This window comes from Mustela nigripes, chromosome X, assembly GCF_022355385.1.
Source record: "Mustela nigripes isolate SB6536 chromosome X, MUSNIG.SB6536, whole genome shotgun sequence".
Lineage (NCBI taxonomy): Eukaryota > Metazoa > Chordata > Mammalia > Carnivora > Mustelidae > Mustela > Mustela nigripes.
Genome location: NC_081575.1, coordinates 67853670 through 67879352, shown reverse-complemented (window position 1 = coordinate 67879352; position 25683 = coordinate 67853670). Strand labels below are relative to the sequence as shown.

Sequence of the window (25683 nt, the reverse complement as noted above, 5' to 3'; positions counted from 1 at the left end):
CTCAAGACTTTCCATTTTATTTTTAAAATTTTTTTAAAGATTTCATTTATTCATTTGACAGAGATCACAAGTAGGCAGAGAAGCAGGCAGAGAGAGAGAGGGAAGCAGGCTCCCTGCTGAGCAGAGAGCCCGACTCAAGGCCTGATCCCAGGACCCTAGGGTCATGACCTGAGCCGAAGGCAGAGGCTTAACCCACTGAGCCACCCAGGTGCCCCAAGACTTTCCATTTTAAAGAACCAAAAGCAAACTCAGGACACCTCGCTAACACTTCCCCACCCCTAAACAAATTGATTACTCTTTTCATCAAAAACTCTGAGAGTTGTAGCTGCAGAAGGTTTTTTATTTTTTTTAAATATTTTATTTATTTATTTGACAGAGAGAGATGACAAGCAGGCAGAGAGGCAGGCAGAGAACGAGAGGAGGAAGCAGACTCCCTGCTGAGCAGAAAGCCCAATTCGGGGCTCGATCACATGACCCTGAGATCATGACCTGAGCCAAAGGCAGCAGCTTAATCCACTGAGCCACCCAGGAGCCCCTGCAGAAGGTTTTAATAGCAATGCAAGTTTGCAAACTGTATTTCATTTTTTTTTCTTGAACTCAAAGTGCAGGATGCAGAGTTCTCCTCATTTTCATGAATGCTGCTCTTGTCACTAATCCTTCATTTTATTCAGCAAAGGCAGGTTTTGAATTAAGTCTCTTCTGGTGTACAGAAACATAATAAAATGAGACAGGTATTACAAAGAAAGCACCTGCATGAAATCATGATATTCAACTGGTAAGTCTGACCGGTTGAATAGCAATTTAGGCAACGAAGGCCCTGAATAACAACACAAAGCTCTGTTTTTAGAGTCCCTGGTTGAATGTTTAATTAGATCAGGAATTGTCTATCCACATCTGATTGTTCATCAAAGTGAAACCTACCGTTTGAGAGCCCAGTTCTAGTGTGAAGTGTTTTTACCATGGGAGCAAAAGCTCCAGCTTAAAAGATAACAGTCATCAGAACTATCCAGAACAAGAAAGGAACCATCTGGCACATTTACTAGATTTCCTTCTGCTTCCCAGCATGTGACTGGTTCCCAGTATCATCTTTATAAGGCTTGTCACAACCATAAGACCACTACTTTTCATTGAGTCATAAACTCTTGCAACCCCAGGAGCAGAGTCAGGATCAAAATTCAAATGATAGCACATAATTTGATTTTATTTTTTAAGGATTTAAAAAAAATTATTTGAGAGAGAGAGGGAGAGTGCACTGGTGGGGGAAGCAACAGAGGGAGAAGCAGAAGCCGACTTCCCACTGAGTAGGGACCCCCTCTCCCTGCTGACATGGGGCTTGAAACCAGGACCCTGGGGTCATGACCTGAGCTGAAGGCAGATGCTTAACCGACTGAGCCCCCCAGGCACCCCGATAGCCCATAATTTTAGACACAAGGACATCTGTGGCCGTGAGTCCACTGAAGTTCCTTTGGATTTGATTATTCTGCCCTGGAGTCAGCAATGGTGAGCGTGGGGGGACATCATCATGTCTTGTTCTTGGACTCTGCAATGTGATGACTATGGTGTCAACAAGCCATTCACAGACTGATCCCCAAAGATCCCTGGGGGCAATGACTGTAGGGCCCTGGTCTACCTGACTTCCATTTTCAGAGAAAGCTTCCCCCTGTCCCTCCCCCAAACACTTTAGAAGGCAGTGCTGGAACTTCCATTGGAAGGATCCAGAATACCAAATGCAGTACTGAGGTGTATGTCCACTAACTACAGACACGTGTTCATTGAGGAGACATTGCAAGTCTCCATTCTGGGATTCCGAGCTCCTTTATGAATTATCTTGCTCTTGGCACACAGTGCTGGGCTGAAGACTGAAAATCTTTTCAAACATCCTTGCGTGGGGCACCTGGGTGGCTCAGTGGGTTAAAACCTCTGCCTTCGGTTCAGGTCATGATCCCAGGGTCCTGAAATCGAGCCCCGAATCGGGCTCTCTGCTTGGTGGGGAGCCTGCTTCCCCCTCTCTCTCTGCCTGCCTCTCTGCCTACTTGTGACCTGTCAAATAAATAAATAAAATCTTAAAAAAAAAAACAACCCACCACCAATAGCAAAAAACATCCTTCCGTTCTGGACTTGGATTGGAGGAAGGAACCAAAGTCGTGACTCTCGCCTTCTCCATTTTGATACACCTCTCTTCTAGCATTCGTGGGTCCAGAGGCCACAGGGTAGGACTATACAGTCATGATTGCTAAGGGAAGTGGACCTCATTGGCCTCTGAGCTCTCACATCTTTCAAGACTCTAGGTGCTGAGGAGAGGAAAAGGTATCCTCATCTGGCGGAGGGTGTGCTCCCCTTGTCTTTTTGCTTTTGTTCTGTAGAAAGTAGCCTTTTTCATGTGCCCATTAAGCTTTGACTCTTTGATCTATTTTTTCCATCTTTTTCATCCCCACCGTTGATAGCACAGCCGGTCATATCCCTCCCTTAGCAGCTACCAAACAAGGAATCGTGGTTTCCAAACACTGGCTTAGGGATGCTTATGGTCTATCATGAAGTCAGGAGCTCGTTTACTTTTATTCAGGTTCAAAGATTTCTGGAAGGTTTTAAGACTACTTTTCTTCGTGATGACGCGTTCTCTAATCCCCCAGGGCTCAGTCCCTCTCTGGAATGTTATTCCCGAACAGCCGGAGAACCCTGCGGTGCGGCATCCATCCACGTGTGTTTCTCCAGCTTCGTTTAACCCTTGGAGCCATTTTCCAGCCGCAGCAGCGCGGCGGGTGGTGGCGGCGGCGGGAGCGTGACTCCCGCTCCCTCTGCCAAAGCCGGCACGAAGGCTGCGAAATGCGTGCGGCTGGAAGCCGCGAAACTAACTGGTGGCAATTCGCTGCACGGTAACAAAACCCGAATACGTCATTAGCGATGTTAGCATGCAGGCAAAGTTTGGGGTTCGGGTGGAAAACGGGGCTGATTTATTTCAGACGATTCTGAATTTAGATTCACTGCCCCTGAAAGGGAGGGAAAAAATAGCCAGAAATCAGGGTGAACGAGAATACACAAAAAACCTCTTCCATGCCCAGGTCAGGCCTCCAGCCTGAAGAGACCGTTCTCTCTCCAGATAGTTATAGACCTTCACATATTCTAGCACCTAATACTCTTGTTTTATGCTCCAGTGGCTTTTTGTGTCTGCCTAACTGGGCTTCAAGTTCCCCGGGGGCGAAGATCTCTTGCCGATTGCCGTGCCCCCCACCGTGCCTTGCACAAAGGGATGTGCTAGGAAATGTTTACTTGATTGGCCAAAGACGGTGTGTTTGTCCCATTAGCGAGTCCTTCAGACGAAACCTTCCAGGTGCTATGCCCGGAAGGTACCTGGAGCAGGTTCTTGAGACTTCAGCTGGGATTTTTCCTGATTGAAGCACTGTGAGTCTCACCATCCAGCCTCTCACAGCAGCAAAATGTATCATAATATCCTCTGACTCCTCTCTCTCTCTCGGGATAAGGAAACTTAGATCACAAGTAGGGATAAGCCCAATAGCCTGCCTCACAGGGAACATGACCTAACATTGAATAACAAAAAGAGTTTTACTTAATTAGCTAGCACCTGCTAATCAGCAAGGCCTAAACATCTGCCAGTGGAATCTGAGAAGTCTGTTCTAAAAGCTGAAAAGCTGAGTTTATTTGCCACAGATGGGGCACCTGTAATGAGAACGGATAGAAAACGTTTACCCAGTTAACCGAATCTGAGAGAAGAGGTTGGAAGAGGTTGGTACCCAATTTCCAGAGAGAGTCTGTGGATTGAACTTGGTCTTTTTCATTGCATGTGACTATTAATCATCAGATGTGATGGAAGAAATTATCAGCATGAATTTTCTCTGCACTCATATCCATAATTAACAGTTTATGAACTGTGCTGAAGAAATTGAAGCAGAACTTGAAGGCTTAGGTTTTTTTTTTTTTTTATAGTCAAATGACAAGGCAGTAGAAACGTTTTGAAGAAATTCACTGACCTGTTTTCTTAGATCAAGGATGACTTTTTGAAATAAAAAAGCTCTGAGAGATCCAACTTGTTGCCTCCATGGGCTTATAAAAATTTCTTGCTGATGTGACAAGGTAACTCAAATCCTTTCAACAAGGAGATATAAATTAATACCAATGTTACAAAATATCGGAACAATGGACTTGAAACTACAGGACGATCATAAGGGTTGATTTGTTCAGGGAAGTGGAAGCAATTCAGACTCAATCTGGATGTGTGGTTTTAGGTAGATGGCAAGTGAATTAATGTCATTGTTGAGCTGCCTTGAGCTAAATGTAATCATCGATTGTTAGGATCTGCAAAGCTATCTGGGGGAAGTGAAGTTACAATTCAGAAGAGAGTCAAGAATTTTGACGAATATGAATCATCTTTAACATTTTTATGGTTCCTTTTGGAATGCAAACTCTCAGCATGTCCCGAGTTATGAAGCATTTGCCCGAAGACCGTGGGCAGAACTACGCTGCACACCAAAACGATTTTGAAATTTTGAACTGTATGCCTACGATCTGAGATGTTCAGGTTCATTCGGCCCGGTGAGAGTATCAATGTCTTTCATCCAAAGTGCTGAGATCAGTGGGTGGAATCAGAATTGAGACTCGTTCCAATTATAACCTTCTCCGCCATCGTTTTGAACAACAGCTCAGTATTTGAAATAGAAACCTTTAAATTCACTTGCTCAGATTGATCCATCAACCTTGTAACTATCAATTTTTACACGAATAAAGTTGATGGAATTTTTTAGACTCCTCTGGCATTGGTACCAAAAACCTTCACTACCGGCTAGGTAACAGACCGCACAACTCCGACAAAAATGTATCCGTCGTGTAGACGGATTTCTTTTTAACCCTCCGCTTCGCTATTGAAAAACTTGGCGGCTCCTGCCCCAGCCGGTGCCCTAAGCGCGAGTAGGGTTGACAGGGTTGCTCGCATGCGCTCTCGACACAATCGTGTTTGTCGCAATGGGCCCTGGGCGGAAGGTTACAGAGGAGCCAGCGACTTTGATTATAGTCATTTTGTCGGTAGCGCTGGTTACCGCGCTACTTCCGCGCTGGTACTTGATTGTAACAGAAAGTAGTTCCGGCCCGTGTTGTTTCGGCCGAGGAGCCGTCGCCGCCATTTCAAGACCGTGAGAGGTAGATGGCCAACCAGAGTTCCTAAGGTTCGAAGCCTGTAACTGCTGCCGCCGCTTAAGCCTGCCAAAACACTGGTACGGCTGCCGCCCTCTTTTTACTACCTCTAGAAACATTCTTGCCAGTAGTGGCGGCAGCGGGTCAATTACCCTCCTCTCGTTCTCCTTCAAGAAGCTCCAGATGGCGTCTTCCGTGGGCAACGTGGCCGACAGCACAGGTACCGGTGTCCGTTCTACCTTGGCAGACGCCCCGTCGGGGTCTCGCGCCGTCCTCGACCTCTCATCACTCCCTTCCTTACCCCTAGCCATCCCCATTACATTAGTGGCATTGCTGAGCTTTTCGTCGTCTACCGGCATCTGTTCGGGTTTTCTGCTGTCCGCTCCTCGAACATTTCCTCTTTTCTTGCTTGCTTTCTGCTTCCATTTTTTTGCCTTTTTAACCCCATAAATTTTCTAGCTGCTGACTCTCTCGGGACGCCTCTGCCACACGTGCGCGCTTAGAACGTCTCAGAATGGACTGCATTGGAATCCCTGCCCTTTCACTCTCCTTCGCAGTCGTTTTCTCCCCGAATTCAGCCCACCGCCCCCTTCTCTTCCCCCTCCAGCCCTTTCCCCTTAGCCAGATTTGGTTCTTCTCTGTCAATCTAGGGCGGGGGTGCCATTCCAATGTAATCATGTCCTCACTTTGCATCACCCGAGGACAAGCAGAAGCTCCTTGGTGTGCTGTAAGTAACCTCGAGAAGAGGGGCTACTGAGCAGCACCCCGCTGGGCAGCGCCTTTTTGGTGGTGTTTCGGTCGAGCGGCCCCGGTTTAGATTGGAAATTTCCAGGGGTTCCTGTTGCCATCGCCCAATTCCACCCGCTGCCCCCAGCCTGGATTTCCGATCCCATCTTCCCTCCCCTCCCGCGGGGAACCACACCCTTCCCTTCGCGAGGTTGCCAGCCCTGCGGTCCACTTCCTACCCTCGGGGAGAAACCACCCTGGTGCGGGTGCTTTGGCGTTGACCACCCTGCCCGCCGAATTCCTGCTTTGTGTTACTTTCTCCGTGTATTCCTCCGCCGCCGCCTCTGGGTCTTCCATCCCCATTCTTTAGCTTAGTGTCTCTTTATTCATAGGGTGTGTATTTTTTTTAAGTTTTCATCCTTGCTTGAAGAGTTTGTAAAGCAACTGGAGTGTAGCTGCACAAGTGCAAGGCGGTTGCCCTTTTAGACAATTCAGTCGAGAGCATTCGGTACTAAAAATAAGAGGACCAAATTATAGGAGTGTCCTTCAGCTGCCTTTCCATATTGAGGCTATTTGGGGCGGAAGGGGGGTAAACTGAGCTGCGGTTCTAAGGTTTCCCACGAGGTTATTTTGTTGTTTCTCAGTTGAGATGTGTCAAGGGTTTTATTATTTTTGGACATTGTGCAGGAAGTAATAGAATCCTTCGTTGATCTTAATCCGTATGATTGTGGGTAGTGGGATCTCGTGATCAGCGTTTCCCTTCTTTCCAGGGATTTTAAAAGATGTAAGAGTCTGTATGAGCTTGCCCTTTTCTGTGTTACTTTGAGGAAGTTGTCATTTCAAGTGTTAATATTAGCAGATAAAGGGGCTTTGAAAGTTGATAGTGTGTTGAAATGAGGGGCTAGGAAGTTCCAGAGACTTGTCTAAAATGTCATTATTTCACTAGTTTCTACTTGAGATACCACCTCACCCAGATTTGGATGCATGTCTCTGCTATTGTGTAGTGGTCAGCTTTATGTTCTGTCAGGAAATTTACTTTGCTTTCCTGAGTATATGGATCACTTGCCAGCTCTAAGGGTTGGGGTACAAGGCTCAAATTTGAGCTTGTCACTGTGACCTTGGTAGAATTGAAGTAATTTGTACATGGTTTCCCATTCCAACCTCCTAATGAAAGTGCCATGATCAAATTCCTAGTAATGTATCATTGTTTAAGGAATTGTTTACAGTTGAGACAGGCAGTCTGTGGTTGTTTCTCTCCCCCTCTCTGGGCTTTAGCTGTACCCTTTATGTATCTGAATTAAGTCACTTACACAGTGCTTTCATTTGTTACTCATTCTGCCCTACTTTATCGAATGGTCTTATATTTGAGCATTTCCCCATTCTTCCTAAAAATCATTGCAGTTGTAGGTAACTGCTTGGTTTATTTAGGGTTGTTTGCAATGTCTTAATCCTTTAGTCAGTGTCAGAGCTCTTGGAAAATGCTAGTTTTAAACCAGTATGGGTGGGATTTAGCTAACTTGGTCTCCATTGTGAATTGGGAATAGAGGAGCAATATAGTCTTGGTTCTTAACTTAAAAGGTTTGATGACCCCTTTAAATATTTTGGCTCCTAAGAGACTAATTCATGTTGTTTATCAGCTGTTTTAAAAATAGCACCTTGGCTTTTAAGGTTTCCCCCCTTAGTGCTGGTTTCAAGTGTATCCCTTAATAAAAAACAAAGTAGAGAAATTACCAATACATTCTTGTAATTTCAAGAGTTAAAAACACAGGTGGTGCTCCCAGTCAGTTGAAGAGAGAGATTGTTACCAGTATCCCACCCCCCACAAATGCAACTTGAAACATGGACAGAGTGTTTATTAAGTTTCCAGTAGGTGGTTCTGACATTAAATCTTTGTGACCTTGCAAATCATGTTGTATATTTTGTTTCTGTATGTTAACTAAGACAGGGGATAATGTTTGGTGACTCTTTAGATGCTACCTCTGTCTTATGATTTAAAAGTACAAAGTATTTTTGTTCATAAAAATAATCTTATTTGGAAGTAAATGTTTCTATCTGGTCTGGGAAAGAAAAGTTAATGGTGAATTCTAAAAATGCCAATTCTGCACCTGATGTTAACGTGGAGGTATAAATTAGTGCAGAACACTCTAGTGCTTTACATAGTTTCAAGCGTTTTCATCTTTGAGTTTAATATACCATATTTTTACATTTTTTTGTTTGCATTTCTAACTTTTTGTTTTCCCCCCTCCTTCCCTCAAATGTTTTGATGATTCTCCAGAACCAACGAAACGTATGCTTTCCTTCCAAGGGTTAGCTGAGTTGGCACATCGAGAATATCAGGCAGGAGATTTTGAGGCAGCTGAGAGACACTGCATGCAGCTCTGGAGACAAGAGCCAGACAATACTGGTGTGCTTTTATTACTTTCATCTATACACTTCCAGTGTCGAAGGCTGGACAGGTAGGAGATGTGGGGATACCTGCTGGTGATTGCTGCCTCTGGGTGCTGAGCTTAAAAAAATGATACTTAAATATTTGAACTTGAAATTTTCCCAGTACTGGGTTTCAACTAAGCCACCAACGCACATCTGCTCTTTTGCCCACTTGGGACATGCCCAGCTGCCAGTTTTTCTCCTTTCTTTCGTTGTGGTGTTTATATTCTCAGTATGACTAGGGACCTTTTCTAGATTTTCCCACCTACATCTGCCTTCTTAACTCTCTTCAGGTATACTAAGAATAATTTATTCCATCTGAGCATCCTGTCTCACCTTTGTAAGCTTTGTCAGTTTGAGGAATGGAAATGCTCAGAAATGATGGTGTATGTTGCTGTGGTAGGAGGTGCATATGTGGTTCAAGTTGCAGATGCACAAATTGTTATGATACGCTACTTTTAGCTCATCAGTTGAATTAATCAAAAGGGAAGAATCTATCTTACCCTTTTAATAAATTGCCATTCTGGCTTATTTAGACATTAAAAGATGAATGTCATTACATTTTAATCAACAAATGGAAATAAGGGTCATGCCCATAGCATTTTCATTCTTGATCTTAGTGTTCATGTCTTTACAGTGTGGCAGTTTGATAAGACTTTGGTAAAAATTTTGTCTCACAAGAAAAAAGGATTCCAACTTGAAGTCGGGGATCCCTCTACTTTTGGAAAACTTTGATTTCCAAAATATTTCCTACCCTACAGTAGTTGAAAGATACTGTCTTGTTACACAGTCAGCAGTAATAATAGCACAGGAGCTTCAGAAACTGAGTGCGTGTGGGCCATACCTTCTCTCTGTGACACGCATACCCATGTATCAACACTTTTCGCTTTTTCCAGATCTGCTCACTTTAGCACTCTGGCAATTAAACAGAACCCCCTTCTGGCAGAAGCCTATTCGAATTTGGGGAACGTGTACAAGGAAAGAGGGCAGTTACAGGAAGCAATTGAGCACTATCGGCACGCACTGCGTCTCAAACCAGATTTCATCGATGGTTATATTAACCTGGCAGCCGCATTGGTAGCAGCAGGTGACATGGAAGGGGCAGTACAAGCTTACGTCTCTGCTCTTCAGTACAATCCTGTGAGTAACATTTTAATGGTTATTATTTCCCTTTACAAAAGCCCACAGGGAAATAGCCTGCTACTTCAGACATTAAATAGGTTTTTGGATGGAATGAAGTTAAGAGTTAGAAATGTTTGATGACTTAAAATGGTGAAATTGCTTGGACTGGATCTGTATTATGTTTTAAAAAATTAGTTTTATCTAGCAAGTTACATTTAAAAAGCATAAAAATTACCCTTATTGCAAGAAGTTCTACACCTATTTTTATAATGACTGTAAAAATGCAGAACATATGACATTTGGGGGGGTTGTTTTGATTAAATTTGGATATGTTCTGATAGGTATTTGTAACAGTTAATTGATTTTCAAGGCATACTGGATGAAGGGCCTTAATCTGTAATAGGAAATAGTTATAACAGGACGCTATTGTGTGGGTCAGTGACATGAAAACTAGGCTGGGAAATGTGTTCCTCAGTAGCTTATTCTGTTTTTGTTCAACATAATTACAAATGGTAGAATTGAGGCAATAGCATCCAAGCCAGGTTTTTGATTAGTTTTTAAATTTGGGGGGCTTGGGACGCCTGGGTGGCTCAGTTGATTAAGCAGCTCCCTTTGGCTCAGGTCATGGTCCCAGCGTCCTGGGATCAAGTCCCGCATCAGGCTCCTTGCTCGGCGGGGAGCCTGCTTCTCCCTCTGCCTCTGCCTGACATTCTGTCTGCCTGTGCTTGCTCGCTCTCTCTCTCTCTGACAAATAAATAAAATCTTTAAATTTGGGGGGCTAAATTGCTGATGTTCTCTGGCGGACAAGTGAGGCCCAGCTGGCAGACATTTAAGTTCACATTGAGTTAGGTAGGGTCTCTGAAAGATTGATAAAAAAAAGTAAGACTGGCCCTCAGAACTTTGGATGTAGTTAAGAAAGAACTACAGATAGATATAAACTTAAGAGGTAATGATAGAAGGAGTGTAGGTCTCCAGAAAAAATGAAGGGTACATAACCAAGCTAAGTGGTCTACATTTAGTTTTGCAACAAGTGTGGAAGTTATTTATGTTAGTTAAGTTAATTATGTTAGCTACCATTTATTGAAAATCTGCTATGAGCTCAAATACTGTGCCAGTTGTTTCAGATATTGGTCTTAATGCTTATGATCCTTTGAAGTAGATAGTATTATTGCCAGTTTTACCAGTTAAAAGAGAGAGTCGGGAGAGTCGGGTCCTGTAACTTTCTTGGGATCACACAGTCAGTAATGGAGAAGTAAGATATTAAAACCTGAGCCTGAATATAATTATTTTCCTCTTGGTAACTGTCTTTTTAAAAAAAAGTCACATAACATTAACATACAGTGTTATATTAGTTTAAGGTGTATAGTATAGTGACTCAGCAATTCTATACATTACTCAGTGCTCCTCACAATAAGTGTATCTTAATCCCCTTCGCCAATTCCACCCCCCCCAGCCACCACTTTGTTCTCTGTATTTAAGAGTCAGGTTTTTTTTCTTTGTTCATTTCTTTTGAGCTTGAATATCTTGAAAGTAAACACAGAAGAGAGAAGAAATAAAAGATTAAAAAAGGGATGATGTGCCCAGAGGCCACCCATCGCTCAAGGCAGCTGTTGAGTACAGTTTGAAAACCATTGATTGTATCCTACTATCCCTTAATCCCTATTTTACAGGTTTGGAAACTGCAGCTTAATTTAGTAGTTTGTGCAAAAGATCTGAAATCACTTTTCATTATGACATCTGTTAATGATTATTTTTCCAGTTAATTTTAAGAGTTTAATATTTATTATTATTTTTTCATTGCTTTTTGTATGGATACAGTGAAAAGTCTCCCAGTGACTCTTCTTGGAGGTAGTCAGTGAAACTAACTTCTTACATGCATTGAGTATTCTGAAAGGATATGTAGATTTGCATGGCTTTTTATGATTTTTATTGGCTAGTTTACACAAGAAATTATGGGGGGAGCCCTGTACTGCCACTGGGGCTTGGACCCTGTTCTTCAGAGCCAGGGCTCAGAGTTCACTTGTGCACCTAGTTTTCACAGTAACTTCGTACCCTGTATTAATCAGGGTTGGTTCTGCCCTTCTCTTGTTGATTGAGTATAAACTCACTTTTGTCCTCTTATATAGCTGTGGTTCCACATCTTGAACTCTGATCCCCTTGGCTCAGGTTTTCACTTGTTTACGTGTGTAGCAGAGCAGTCATTGCTGCTGACCTGATACCAAACTACAAGAGTAGAAAACCTAAAGGAGAAGGGAAGACTAAAGTGGGAGACAGAACCGTGTTTTTCAGTATCTAACCTGTTAACAGAAAGCTTGTTGTTGGACCTTACCAAAGAAGTAAAAACAGTCCTAAAATATATTGTGGGACTACCTCCTTAAAGGCACTGAACAGCTATGAATTCCCATGTGGTTCTGTTTCTACTAGTGGAAGTCGCTGCTTTATTTCTGTGCCTTCACCAGTAAGAGTGAAAAAAGGATTGTGCAGACTGCTATGATTTCACCTTAAGTATACCAGTAATGTTTTAACTTATTGAAGGATATCTAACCTTAACTAGACTTCAGCTTAGTGTCAAATGCCTTTGTCAATTCAGTATTGACAGTCTATAGTCTGTTCCTAAGTTGTGCTCTTGTTAGCAATGCATTGTTGTCTTGAATCATAGAAGTAGTTGGCCTATGAAAAATAGTTAAAATCACGTTATTTTGGTTTTGCAGCAGTGAAAAGGTAAAATGTTATGGTAGTATTCTTGGTAATCTGTTTTCAGCAGTGTTTATCCTTTCTAGTTAATGGTAGAAGTTATTCTGTGACTTGATTATAGAAATTTTAAGACCTGGAGCTGTTTCATATTTTTATGTTCTTAACTGTCTTCTGTAATGTTGGATGATTTAATAATTTCACTGACATTTTAGTCCATTGTATTTTTTTTTTTTTAAAGATTTTTTATTTATCCATTTGACAGACAGAGATCACAAGTAGGCAGAGAGGCAGGCAGAGAGAGAGAGGGAAGCAGGCTCCCTGCTGAGCAGAGAGCCCGACGCGGGACTCGATCCCAGGACCCTGAGATCATGACCTGAGCCGAAGGCAGCGGCTCAACCCACTGAGCCACCCAGGCGCCCCAAGTCCATTGTATTTAAAGGTGCTATTGCAGCGGTTAATCTATATGATGGTTCACTAGAGTTTCCTCATACCCAGCAGTTGCTTTTATGAATTACGTATAAAATTGTCCTTTGTAAAATGGCTATAACCCTGAGTTGTTCTAAGGAGCTCTGTTGGTTGTTGAAACATTGCTTTGGCTTTGATTGTGGATGCATAATGCTGAGAGCTACTGGCATCCTATCACATTACTGTCATGTAATTTGTTACTGTTGTGAGCCAAGCTGTGGAAAACCATATATTTCTGTTTCTCTCTGCTTTTTATTATGTTTGCTGTGCAAATGTCACATTTAAATATTTGAGTGCTTATTGTGTGTGCAGTGCTTTATTAGGAATTGGGGTGATATGCCGGGGAGAAAAAGTTGAAGGTTCTAATACGAGAGAGGACCTGACCCGCAAAGAGAAAAAGGGCGTTAGGTTCTTTGGATGATTATTGTTAGAGAGTATTAATCAGAAGATATTCTTGAGTGGGTGCTTATAACCTAAGCATTCTGTAGGAAGGTAAATAGCAAGTAGACTTCCTTGGCTGAAGTGGTGAGTCAAGTAGTAACAAGAAGTGAGTGTAGTAGAGGAGAGTCAGTTTGAAGATTCAGAAAGAGTAGAGGCTGAGGAGTTTAAATTTAAATAGAGAGGCAATTGAGAACTACCGTATGTTTTTATCAATCTGATTCTTGCTTCATGTGTATGTGTGTAAGTGTGGATAGGTAGATAGATGTGGGTAGGGGTTGGAGCTCTAGGAAGAAAGGCAGGAAATAAATGTTGTTTTGGGAGGGGTGGTTATATAGGAAATTCTTTTTATCTTTTAAAGATTTTATTTATTTATTTGAGAGAGAGAGATCACAAGTGGGCAGAGAGGCAGGTGGGGAGCAGGCCCCCTGCTGAGCAGAGAGCCTGATACGGGACTCAATCCCAGGACCCTGAGATCATGACCTGAGCCAAAGGCAGAGGCTCTAACGCACTGAGCCACTCAGGCGCCCCTCTGTAGGAAATGCTTACTCATTTTGAAGCAGTCTTAGGTTTTGAACTTTTGGGAGAATACTTGTATCCTTGGATTTCCTAGAAATCTGCTGTTTGTGCATAAACGTTTGGATTCCCAAATGGGCGACTTGGATTTCAGTATTATATTTAATATGAGATGTTTTACCTTTTCCTAAAACTGCCTTGTTGATTATCTGCTAGTGATCTTGAAGATAATCTGTTTTTAACTGTGGGCATTGTGTTAACTTGATTTAGTATGCTGTAATGGATCAAGATGGTATTATTAAATATAGGTAGGCACTGTCAGCACTTGGATGGCATCCATCCAAGAGTTTATAGAAATTAGAGGGTAAAAGTATGCAACAGTTGGCTAAAATATATAGCCCATTAGGGTCACTGTTGGAGAATTATTGCAAGATTTTGATTATTATGGCTCAGAAGAGACATAGGAATTGGTAAAAGTCCAAAGGTAAGTAATTGCAATAATCAGATGTAGTAATAGAGCTTTTATGAGCAGATTGGATTGTTTAGTTAATGGTTGGCCCAAACCGAAGGGTAACCCTTAAAGTTTAGGAAGAAAAATTATACAAAGTAGATAGCAAGATTATAGAATCATTATTTCTGAGTATAAATGCTTAGAGTCATTAGAGGAGGATAAATCTGTAATAAGACTAATGATACAGGGGTGCCTGGGTGGCTCAGTGGGTTAGGCCGCTGCCTTCGGCTTGGGTCGTGATCTCAGGGTCCTGGGATCGAGTCCAGCGTCGGGCTCTCTGCTCAGCGGGGAGCCTGCTTCCCTCTCTCTCTCACTCTGCCTGTCTCTCCACCTACTTGTGATCTCTGTCTGTCAAATAAATAAATAAAATCTTAAAAAAAAAAAAGACTAATGATACATGTGACTTTTTTTTTTTTTAAAGGATTAGTATTAGCCTTTTGTACGTGAGTTCACAGGAGACAGTCCTTCTCTCTCCAAACACCAGTCACTGCTTGATGGACAGACAGGACAGATCAGGTAGATCATGGAACTGACCCAATATGGTCAACTGTAGGCTATTCTGTGGCAGTCTGTTTGCTGGCTGACTTGGTTCACCTGATGGATGATAGTATACAGTCACAAAAGCTGTTTGTCAGTAAAATTAACCACCTGATTCTGGAAGCCATAATACGATTGTGCATAGAATAGCGTATATGATGATACTTTGGCACAATTGGCAAAATTTCTCTTACTGGGACTTAATAAGACTCTTTCCCCCTCTGTGGAACAGTTTGAAATGATAAGCTTATTCCCTATTGCCATTGTCTGTGCTTGTTAGCTGGTAGATTTGAATGACAAAGGCAAACAAGGACAAATAAAAATTTAAGCTCAGGGGCGCCTGGGTGGCTCAGTGGATTAAGCCGCTGCCTTCGGCTCAGGTCATGATCTCAGTGTCCTGCGATCGAGCCCCGCATCGGGCTCTTTGCTCAGCGGGAGCCTGCTTCTCTCTCTCTCTCTGCCTGACTCTCCGCCTACTTGTGATTTCTCTCTCTGTCAAATAAATAATAAATAAAATCTTTAAAAAAAAAAAAATTTAAGCTCACTGTTCTGATGAGTCTTTTATACTGATGAACGGAATGGTGAGTCAGATGACTCACAACACAATGGCGTTGCTAATAAAAAAGCAGAGTCAACTGCTTTTCATTATTCACCCACTCAATTCTAATGGCACTTAATACTAATGAGTGATCTAGTGGCAGGTGCCAGGATTGAAGCTTTGGTTGGATGATAATCCTTCTGTCTAATGCTGAAATGAAGTCAAGGTTTCTAAATATGTCTGACAGCCCAAGGGTAGGTTTGCTGATCGCCAGTCACAGCTAAATACTTTTTTTCACTATGGAAAATTTTTGGCCCTTGATACTGGAGTGATTCATCATAACCTTTGAACAAAATAGTTGAACAAATATTTGGTGCTTTTTTTTTTTTTTAAAGTGACTGACGTTTAGGGAGAGGAGCTACAGTAAAGCCCCTAGTCTCCCCCTACATTTTAAAAATTTAAATTCAGTTAACATATAATGTATAGTTTCAGAGGTAGAGTTCATGATTCATCAGTCTTACATAATACCCAGGGCTCATCACATCACGTGCCCTCCTTGCCCTCCTTAATGTCCATCACCCAATAACTCCATCCTCCCACCTCCCCTTCCCTCTGGCAGCACTCAGTTTGTTTCCTGTGTTTAAGAGTCTCTTAGGGTTTGTGTCCTGCTCTGATTTTGTCTTGCTATATATTTTTTCCCTCTCTTCCTCTATGATCCTCTGTTTTGTTTCTTTTAAAGATTTTTTTTTTTAATTTATTTGACAGGCAGAGATTACAAGTAGGCAGAGAGGCAGGCAGAGAGAGAGAGGAAGAAGCAGGCTCTCCGCCTAGCAGAGAGCCCGATGCGGGGCTCGATCCCAGGACCCTGGGATCATAACCTGAGCGGAAGGCAGAGGCCTTAACCCACTGAGCCACCCAGGCGCCCCTGTTTTGTTTCTTTTTATAAAAAAGATTTTATCTATTTATTTGACAGAGATCACAAGTAGGCAGAGAGGCAGGCAGAGAGAGGGGGAAGCAGGCTCCTTGCTGAGCAGAGAGCCCGATGCTGGGCTCAATCCCAGGACCCTGAGATCGTGACCTGAGCCGAAGGCAGAGGCTTAACCCGCTGAGCCACCCAGGCACCCTGTTTTGTTTCTTAAATTCCGTATATGAGTGAGATTATAGTCTTTCTCTTATTGACTTATTTCAGTTAGCATAATACTTTCCAGTTCCAAGGCCCATAGTCTCTTATCTGAAACTGGTGGGATCAGATGCATTTCAAAATTTGAAATTTTTTAGGATTTTCAAAAGATGGTAATACCATGTATAAAACTCTCAGGTGAGTCTGGAGCAGTACCTTCTAGTAAAACACTTACATGTTTCTGCAGCGGAGGTTTGAGTATTCACACTAAGTGGGATCAATGAATTCTCTAAATAGCTTTGTGCCAGTTCTGGTCAGATTTCATCATCAGATAAGTTTTTGGAACTTTTTGGAATTTGGAATTGAGGATGTGGGGTTGTGGTTCTGTAATTTGTCAAGCAGTATCTTTAGTTGGCAGAATAAAAGGACAGCAAGTTTAGATGCGTAAAAGTAATTTCAAGGTATTTTTTATAGTATAATTAAGGAGTATCTCCTGGTTTCTAGGATTTGTACTGTGTTCGCAGTGACCTGGGGAACCTGCTCAAAGCCCTGGGTCGCTTGGAAGAAGCCAAGGTAGGTGTTTGATAGAATACATTGAAACATCAGTGTTATGAAAACTTGTACTTTTTGCCAAGTCTTCAACTCTTCATTGAGCTATCTCCAAAAAACAGTCCTATGAAACTGAGGAAAACTGATGGCATGAATCACCTCAGACTAGAGCAGGGCCAGGCTTTGGCATATCTGTTCTAAGTCTGGGGGTAAAGCAAGAGCCTGAACATTTTGGAGCCTTTCTGCTGAGCTAGATCATCTTTGTAACAATGGGCTCCGTCATGATCTTATGTGGGAATAAGTAACTATTCCTTCAAATCTGAGGCTTGCCTGCTGGTGACAAGCAGAGCGCCTGTGATTTGGCTCAAGACTCCTATATGATGCAGGTGCGATTGAAAATGCTGCTCTTCTAAGTCCTTTGTGGCTTGTAAGTGGAGAAGAATTTCATCCAAATGTTACCCTGTAATACTGGCATTTAAAATTCTTATTTAACCTTCCTCCCTTCATCTTCCTTACCCTTTTTACAGTGGAAGAAAGGCTGTTAAAATGATTGCAAATTAATAATTGGAACATCCTGCCCCTTGTCCCTATTCCCTCCCCTAAGTTCCTTTTTCCTCTTTTCCAAACCTATTTGTCTACCTTCTTTTCTTCCTTACTTCCTTCTTTTGTTCCTCCCCACTCTACCTCTTTCAAAAAAAAAAGAAAAAAAAAAGGACAAAGCTGGTTTGTTTGGGAAATGGACTGATCGAAAGAAAACTTGCCAAAGTGGAAAGGTGGCTTTTAGCATTCTTTGTTTCCAAATAATGGATTTGAACACCAGGTTGGGTTATTAAAGCTTTTGGTATAATTGTAAATTAAATTTACAAATGAAATTGTCTTGTTACAAGCCACCTTACGCAACCGCGCTGCAGGGGTGAGGAGTGGGGAGAAACCAGAATGCTTCTGAAACTCCCACCTGTTGCTCTGAGCCCCACGCGCATGCTAATGCGTGGAGTGTATGCGCAGCGTAGCTGTCTGTTTGCTTCATCTAGGGAGGGCGAAGGCTTTTCAGCACCATCTAATGTTAAAAGGCACTAGTTTTAAGTGCGTAGCTCATAAATTCTGCTGACACTTTGGATTAACCTTTATGTAGGTTTCCAGCTAATGAATTGTAATGGATTTCAATCTTAGCTGATAAATCTAATTGGTAATTTATAGAACAAATATTTGATAAGCTCCTATTAATTGTCACCCCACCAAGCGGACAGCTAACATGAATTGCACTTCACTGCAGCTTTAGAGATCGGTTTAGGCTGAGACATTGCGCCTGCCTTAGGTTGCTGACTTCTTTATTTCAGAGCTCTGGAGACACCTAGTTTGAAAAATGTTTATTCTGTTTTTGTGAGAACTTAGTGAACAAGAACATACTCTTGAGTGAAATGCAATGTATTTCTTTTGTAATCAGTGCATTTGAAAATTCAAGCCAGCATATTCCTAGTAGATGGAAGCAAAATTAAGTTGTCTTTGTAGAAAGCGAAGAGCCTTTCTTCCAGCAAAAATCCCTGCTGTATGCAATAGCCCTGATTAACCCTCTCCCTTCTGCATGTTTCCCATGTTACAGACTTGAGACTGTCCTCATTCCCATATGTAATAGACATCCAAAGAATTTCAATTGCTTTGTTGAACTTTTACTAATGATCTTGTTTTTATTTTCTCTCTTGTTTTTGGTTTTTCACCATTGATATTGTATTTAGAAGGTTTCAGGTGGGTGAAACCTCCTATTCCATGCGTAAGGTGCCTCGCTGAAGGGAGCTCGAGGCCTGGATCTAGGGCAGACACACACCTCCTCCTCTTCCAGCAAGGAACGCACCGAAAAGTCACATGATGAGAAATATGGTAACGGGTTTGTAACTGCCACAGCAAAACAATTTGCCTCCATGCCTGAATCTTCTGTCTTGTGGCTTCAGAAACAGCTTAAAATAATTTTATTTACGAGCAAGTTATGTAAGAGAATGTTTTATACTATAGCCACAATTCTGTCAAAGATAAGTAAAAGTTAATTGATATTAAAAATTATTAGAGATAATTTACTAGTAAAAGCTTCTAACTCTTCTTGTTGTTCATTTTTTTCCTTTTTTCTTCTTTGTTTGGATTGCAGCATTCTGCTCTTCTGATGATGCGCTGTGACCCTGCAGTAGCGCAAAGGCTGCGCAGCGTTAATGCGCAATGCGTGCAAATGAGCCCCTGTGAACGGTTGACTAGATGAGTAATCTGATTGACTGGCTCCCTCAGTCCTATTGTGTAGCCTTTTTTGGATAAAATTGGGTTTTAACATACCTCGAGTCCAACTAATCTCATTAAACAAATATTCTCTCTGGGCCTGTCTAGTAGATTAATGGATCTGGTTGGCCGTTTGCTGCGTCTAGGGGTGTTCTATGTAGCGCAGCAGTTCGCAGCGATCGCGCAGTGCGTTGCTGTTAGGTTGCGCAAGCGATGTTTGCGCTCGCATTACAGGGACCTCAACCTAGGTGCAATCCTGTCATACGAGGTTTCAGCTTTGGTCCCCCTTGGGAGTTGGTCATTGTGAGGATGGATAGCCTGGCTTTCTTATACCTGATGTGGCAGAAAGACATTCTTCTCCTCAATAGCATAGTTTTGATGTGAGTGAGGAACAGTATTGTTTATTTTTATTTTTATTTTTTTTAAAATTTTATTTATTTATCTGACAGAGAGAGATGACAAGCAGGCAGAGAGGCAGGCAGAGAGAGAGGAGGAAGCAGGCTCCCTGCTGAGCAGAGAGCCCAATGTGGGGCTCAATCCCAGGACCCTGAGATCATGACCTGAGACGAAGGCAGCGGCTTAACCCACTAAGCTACCCAGGCGCCCCAGGAACAGTATTGTTTAGAGCAGTGTTTCCCAAAGTGTGTTTTGTAGCATTCTAGTAATATGTCCACGGAAAACAAGAGTTCCATGGTCAACTAAGTTGAGGGAGTCCCATATAAACTGTTAAAGGCTTAGGCAAGTTCTGTAGCAAAGAAACCCGTTTTCTGTTCGCCTAATTGATTTGATCATGAAATCTTTTTTTTTCCCAGTGAGCTCTGGTAACCTTTTGTAGGGCATGCTTTGGGAAACTGGTGAGGGGGTGATGGGGTGGGAAATTTGGTTCTGAGTGTCACCCTCTAGAGCAGACTTGAAAACCTAGCAGAAGCCCTTAGGAGTTCAGGTAAGAGAAGTCCAGCATAGAGTATTAAGGCAACTGACTTCCCAGATAAGTCCCAGAATAAAGGGTCGGTTGTTGGTCAGCAGAACTGAACATGGTGGTTTGCACTTGGGTTCTGGTGGCGCAGGCGCAGGAGCAGCCAGCTGTGGCAGCGCATTAGTTTTGGCGCAAGCGAGCCTATGCTGCAGGGTCACTTTTGGCTGGTCAGAGAAGGAATAATGATATCACCTTCTTCCCCCCCCAATCTTTTTTTTTTCCCTTTACAAATTTTCCCTTTTCCCTTTACCTCCTTCCCCTCCCATCTTCTTTCATTAACCCCCCCTAAGGCATGTTATTTGAAAGCAATTGAGACGCAACCGAACTTTGCAGTAGCTTGGAGTAATCTTGGCTGTGTTTTCAATGCACAAGGAGAGATTTGGCTTGCAATTCATCACTTTGAAAAGGTTAGTCATTAATAATTGGTACTTGGGAAGTGCTTATGTGTGCAGGGTGTTTTTACTTAGAACCAAATAATAGGCCTTTACTTCATCAGTCACTTAATCTTTGTTTCTTTGACAGCATTATAGCATTTGCTGGATGGTATATGATGTGGCAGTTTCCAGTTTTGTTTGTCTCTGAAGATTTTATTTTATTTATTTATTTTTAAGATTTTATTTATTTATTTGACACAGAGAGAGAGATCACAAGTAGGCAGAGAGGCAGGCAAAGAGAGAGAGGAGGAAGCAGGCTCCCTGCTGAGCAGAGAGCCCAATGTGGGGCTTGATCCCAGGACCCTGGGATCATGACCTGAGCCAAAGGTAGGAGCTTTAACCCATTGAGCCACCCAGGTGCCCCTGAAGATTTTATTTTTTAAAGTAATCTCTACATCCAATGTGGGGTTTGATCTCACTCATGACTCTAGGTTCAAGAGTTGCTCGTGGCTCCATCGACTGAGCCAGCCAGGTGCCCCCCCCACCCCACTGGCAGTTTCCAGGTTTGCATGGAAAATGTATTTTAGAAATTAAAAATACTTTTTTAAAGAAGGGCAACTTTAAAGAAGCAGGGTTTCTTGGTCAAAAGGCTGATTCCAGATTGGGGTAGGAAATGTACAAAATTAATCTGGAGTGCCCTGTCACACCAGAAAGCAAGGAATCTTTGATAGAGTATGTCGAGAGGACTCGAAAAGGCAACCGGAAGAGGCTCATGCTGGCTAAATATGGGACTTGAACATCAGCTGGAATATTAACTGAGATATATTTGAAACTTGTCAAATGTGTGTAAATTCATGAGTTTTTAAATATAATAAGAAGAAATTCATTTGTTACCTTTGGAAGATAAGGAGTAATTCATTTTGAAAACTGACTAAAGTAGGAAGAATAAAGCATTTGTCTTCCTTCTGTGTGAACTGGACCTTAGGGTAACCCAGTAGTTGATGGGGGAAGTTTCTATTTATAGCAGTGTTCCAGCTAGTAAATGAAAAAGGAATGATACAATCAGAGTTTTACCATTAATAGATTTAGGCGTTTATCTGTAGCAAAGAAGACGTAACCAGACACTAGGTACTTTGTGATAGAAGCAAAGAGAAGAGGAAGTGTTCTTTATGACTCTTTAATATGTTCACAATTACTCATTACCTTTACCTTTTCAGTATTTCAGTTAAAGTTTGCATTTATTACACTATAGGAGTACCTACCTCTTGCTCGGTGGTTCTCTACCTTGGTTGCACGTGAGGAGCTTATAAAAGATAGGAATTCCTGGTGCCATCTTCAGAGGGTCTGATTTAACTGGTACGTGAGAGAGCCCAGGCACCCTTTAGGAGGTGAATTCTTAATGTTATGGCCGGGGTTGAGAATCCGTGCTCTGGTTATATCTGGCCATATTTTAAGACAACTTGAGATTTATTTGGATAAAACCATTTAATGGTTAGTATCTCCTTGAAGTTATGTCTGACTGAGTGTGTAGCTCTAATTACATATCTTACTAAGGTCTTACTGAGTATGTAGACTTTATTAATGAGCTGTATATTTCCCTTTTCAGTTAGAGCCTGCTGCTGCTTCTTCCTGCTATTATGTTTTAGAAGAGTTAGGATTTTTTTTAAAAGATTTTATTTTTTATTCATTTAATTTTTAAAAAAATTTATTTATTTGATAGGCAGAGATCACAAGTAGGCAGAGAGGCAGGCAGAGAGAGAGGAGGAAGCAGGCTCTCTGCTGAGCAGAGAGCCCAATGCGGGGCTCAATCCCAGGACCCTGGGATCATGATCTGAGCCGAAGGCAGAGGCTTTAGCCCACTGAGCCACCCAGGCACCCCTGTTCATTTAATTTTTTGAGGTGGGGAGGGGGCAGACAAAGAGGGAGAGAATCTTAAGGAGGCTCCAAGCCCAGCATTAGAGCCTGATGTGGGGTTTGATCTCAAAACCCTGAGATCATGACCTAAGCCAAAATCAAGAGTTGAACACTTAACCGACTAAGCCACCCGGGCGCACTTTTAAGATTTTATTTTTAAGTAATCTCTACACCCAACATGGGGCTCAAACCCATAGTCCTGAGATCAAGAGTCACATGTTGCACAAACTGAGCCAGCCAGGCACTCCTAGAAGAGTTAGGCTAATTAAACTTGAATAAGATTGGGCCCACCGTTAGAAGTATTTAGCTCAGTAAAATTGGAGCAGACCCAGTTTAACATTTTTCCCTTCAGGACACATTGTACTCTCCCATTACACAAGTTATTTTGATAACATTGAGGTTTGTGAATAATGAGTGGGTACTAAAATAACTGTTTTTAAAAGTTTGTTTCATAATTTCTCTACCCAGTGTAGAGCTCAAACACACAATGCTGAGATTAAGAGTTGCATGCTCCGACTGAGTCAGCCAGACACCCCTATATGGGTTTGTTTTTTAAGTGAAAGAAATAAGATTTAACTATACTGGAATATGTAATTGGAGGCCTAAAATTATCTCAGAATAAAAAATTGTAATTGCCAAGTGTAATCTGAAATCTTCACTTGTCTCTAAGTAGCTGTCTTGTAATTTTTAGGCTGTCACCCTTGACCCCAATTTTCTGGATGCTTATATCAATTTAGGAAATGTCTTGAAAGAGGCACGGATATTTGACAGGTGAGAGAATGTTCTGTTTGATACATTTTCTTGAGTGTTGTATTGGCACTTGAGTCTTTGGACTAAAAGGATGAACAGTGGTCCATTGAAAGACATTTTCCTTTTCTAGTATGTTACTTTTCCCTCATCATGTCTGCTGTGTTACCTTTTATTTAGAGGCATTATTGCCTGACTTTTCATTGCTGGCTTTCGTCCAAGCCATTATCCTTCTCACTGGGAATTTATTTTGAAATTTCGTTTATTGTAAACCTGTTGAAGTGGTTATCTTTTAGACTAAATTATTTCTTTGATCTGATTCCAAAGGCTAAGTAAATCCTGACTTTTTGACCCCTCTCTCTCTCTCTCTTTTTTTTTTTTTTTTTTTTTTTTTTGTTAGGGAAGAGCTGATTTCTTATGTGGAAATAGAAAATATTTCAGTGTAAAAATACATTTTTATTAAGTTGGAATGTTGATGTGAGGTTAAGTATAGTATAGGATGAATTATAATTAATTGATATACTTTGGTATAGCTTGAATTAATTGTAACAAAGCATCCATTAAAAGTTAGTTGCATTGTGTGTGTGTGTGTGTGTTTGTATTTTTTTTTTTTATTTTTATTTACAGAGCTGTGGCAGCTTACCTTCGTGCCCTAAGCTTGAGTCCAAATCATGCAGTGGTGCATGGCAACCTGGCTTGTGTATACTATGAGCAAGGCCTGATAGATCTGGCAATAGACACCTACAGGCGAGCTATTGAACTGCAACCACATTTCCCTGATGCCTACTGCAACCTAGCCAATGCACTCAAAGAGAAGGGCAGTGTAAGACATTTATTCAGTCTATTTCTTTGTTACCTGGTGGGATTAAAAGGCTGTTTCTGTACCTATTGCTATTAAGTATCGAAGTGGTGAATTGTTTTACTTTCAAGTTTTGGTTGAGAGCATAGCAAAAATACTTACTTTCTGGAATATTTTCAGCCATTAGGCTTAATTAAGCAGTTGTTGGAATAACATCTGTGGTGGCTCTGTGCTCCTCCGTATAGGTGTTGAATAATTTGTTTCATTTTCTAGGTTGCCGAAGCAGAAGATTGTTACAATACAGCTCTCCGGCTGTGTCCCACCCATGCAGACTCTCTGAATAACCTAGCCAATATCAAAAGAGAACAGGGAAACATTGAAGAGGCTGTTCGCTTATATCGTAAAGCATTGGAAGTATGTTCAGGGTGGTGTGGCTGGATATTTTTTTCTGTGTGTTAGTAGAGGAAAGGCAGTTAAAGATTGCCATGTCATCCACCTCTTTTGTAAAAGCAGTGGTTGAATCATTCATTGAACCAGTAATTATCTAAGGTATGAATGAAGTCTTGTGTGACATTCAGGGAAGTCCCTATGTTGAGTTTGTTATTTTATGGGCAGGTAGAGCTACACGGAAAAGTTAAACTGAGTTAACAGTTCAAGAGAGGTTACAAATAAGTACATAATTTCAGTGCCTGATGGCTGTAATGGTGGGTGGTGGTTGTGGTAGGAACTTAATAAGAGACCGAGATTTTAGAAAAGAGAGATGCTGGAGTAATCGGCATAAGCTGGATGAGGAGAGGTCTTACCTCCTCACCTTTGGAAACAAGGAGAGGTAAAAAATAAAGGAAGAGGTAGAATTTGAGTCACTTGATTTTGAAGAATGAGGAGACTTGGAGAAGGTAGACAGAAATGTAGGGATATAAAGATACTTGAGCAAAGTTCTTACCGTGGTAAGTTTTTACTGCTGGTTTAGAAGTTTTTTTTAAACCTCGGATGTCATCTTGACTCTGTAGGTCTTCCCAGAGTTTGCTGCTGCTCATTCAAATTTAGCAAGTGTACTGCAGCAGCAGGGGAAACTTCAGGAAGCTCTGATGCATTATAAGGAGGCTATTCGGTAAGATCCTCACTGTCTAATTTTTTTTTCTTTTACATTTTTAAATGTTTGGCCTGTGGCATATTTGGCTTGTGTTAAGATGACTTTTAATAACCACAGACTAACATTACAGGGAGTTAAAGCTTTTTGTACTAGAAGAAGAAAATCTTCGTTTTCTCTTTTAGAATTAGTCCTACCTTTGCTGATGCCTACTCGAACATGGGAAACACTCTAAAGGAGATGCAGGATGTTCAGGGAGCTTTGCAGTGTTACACACGTGCCATTCAGATTAACCCTGCGTTTGCAGATGCCCACAGCAATTTGGCTTCCATTCATAAGGTTACTACTGTTGATTATAATATATGCATCTAAGCACCTAATGTTTAATTCTAGCAAAACTTTTAACCATCCCACTTTACTTATTTCTAGGATTCAGGGAATATTCCAGAAGCGATTGCTTCCTACCGCACTGCTCTGAAACTGAAGCCTGATTTTCCTGATGCTTATTGTAACTTGGCTCATTGCCTGCAGGTAAAGAATAACAGGCCAGTAATTGGGTTTCGGTGTGGCAATCACTTTTTAATTGTTATGTGCCACATTAATCCAACCCTGGCCAGAGACCTTTAAACGAACTGTTTTCTAAAGGGTTATCTGAAGTTATATTAGGCCAAAGTCATGTAAAATGTTAAATCTTGGAATAGGGTTTTCTGGGAAATAACTCCCCCCCCCCCCCCCCCCC

The 25683-nt window shown here is 41.7% G+C and overlaps 1 protein-coding gene and 1 pseudogene across 3 annotated transcripts in view; one reads left to right on the top strand and one right to left on the bottom strand.

Annotated features, from left to right (window-relative positions):
- Window positions 1-629: 629 nt before the first annotated feature.
- Window positions 630-4540, bottom strand: LOC132007099 (suppressor of cytokine signaling 6-like; annotated as a pseudogene).
- A 562-nt stretch (window positions 4541-5102) lies between these two features.
- The window catches only part of OGT (O-linked N-acetylglucosamine (GlcNAc) transferase), a 36725-nt gene continuing 16144 nt past the window's right edge, over window positions 5103-25683 (top strand). For 2 of the 3 annotated variants that reach the window (XM_059385832.1, XM_059385835.1), the window contains exons 1-11: window positions 5103-5362; window positions 8144-8324; window positions 9192-9435; window positions 16741-16809; window positions 20311-20427; window positions 23000-23079; window positions 23683-23878; window positions 24128-24268; window positions 24865-24965; window positions 25130-25283; window positions 25374-25475. In XM_059385832.1, coding sequence (XP_059241815.1) covers window positions 5326-5362; window positions 8144-8324; window positions 9192-9435; window positions 16741-16809; window positions 20311-20427; window positions 23000-23079; window positions 23683-23878; window positions 24128-24268; window positions 24865-24965; window positions 25130-25283; window positions 25374-25475 — 1422 coding nt within the window. In that variant the 5' untranslated portion in view covers window positions 5103-5325. The remainder of the gene's footprint in view (window positions 5363-8143; window positions 8325-9191; window positions 9436-16740; window positions 16810-20310; window positions 20428-22999; window positions 23080-23682; window positions 23879-24127; window positions 24269-24864; window positions 24966-25129; window positions 25284-25373; window positions 25476-25683) is intronic. The other variant, XM_059385833.1, reaches the window with a different exon arrangement.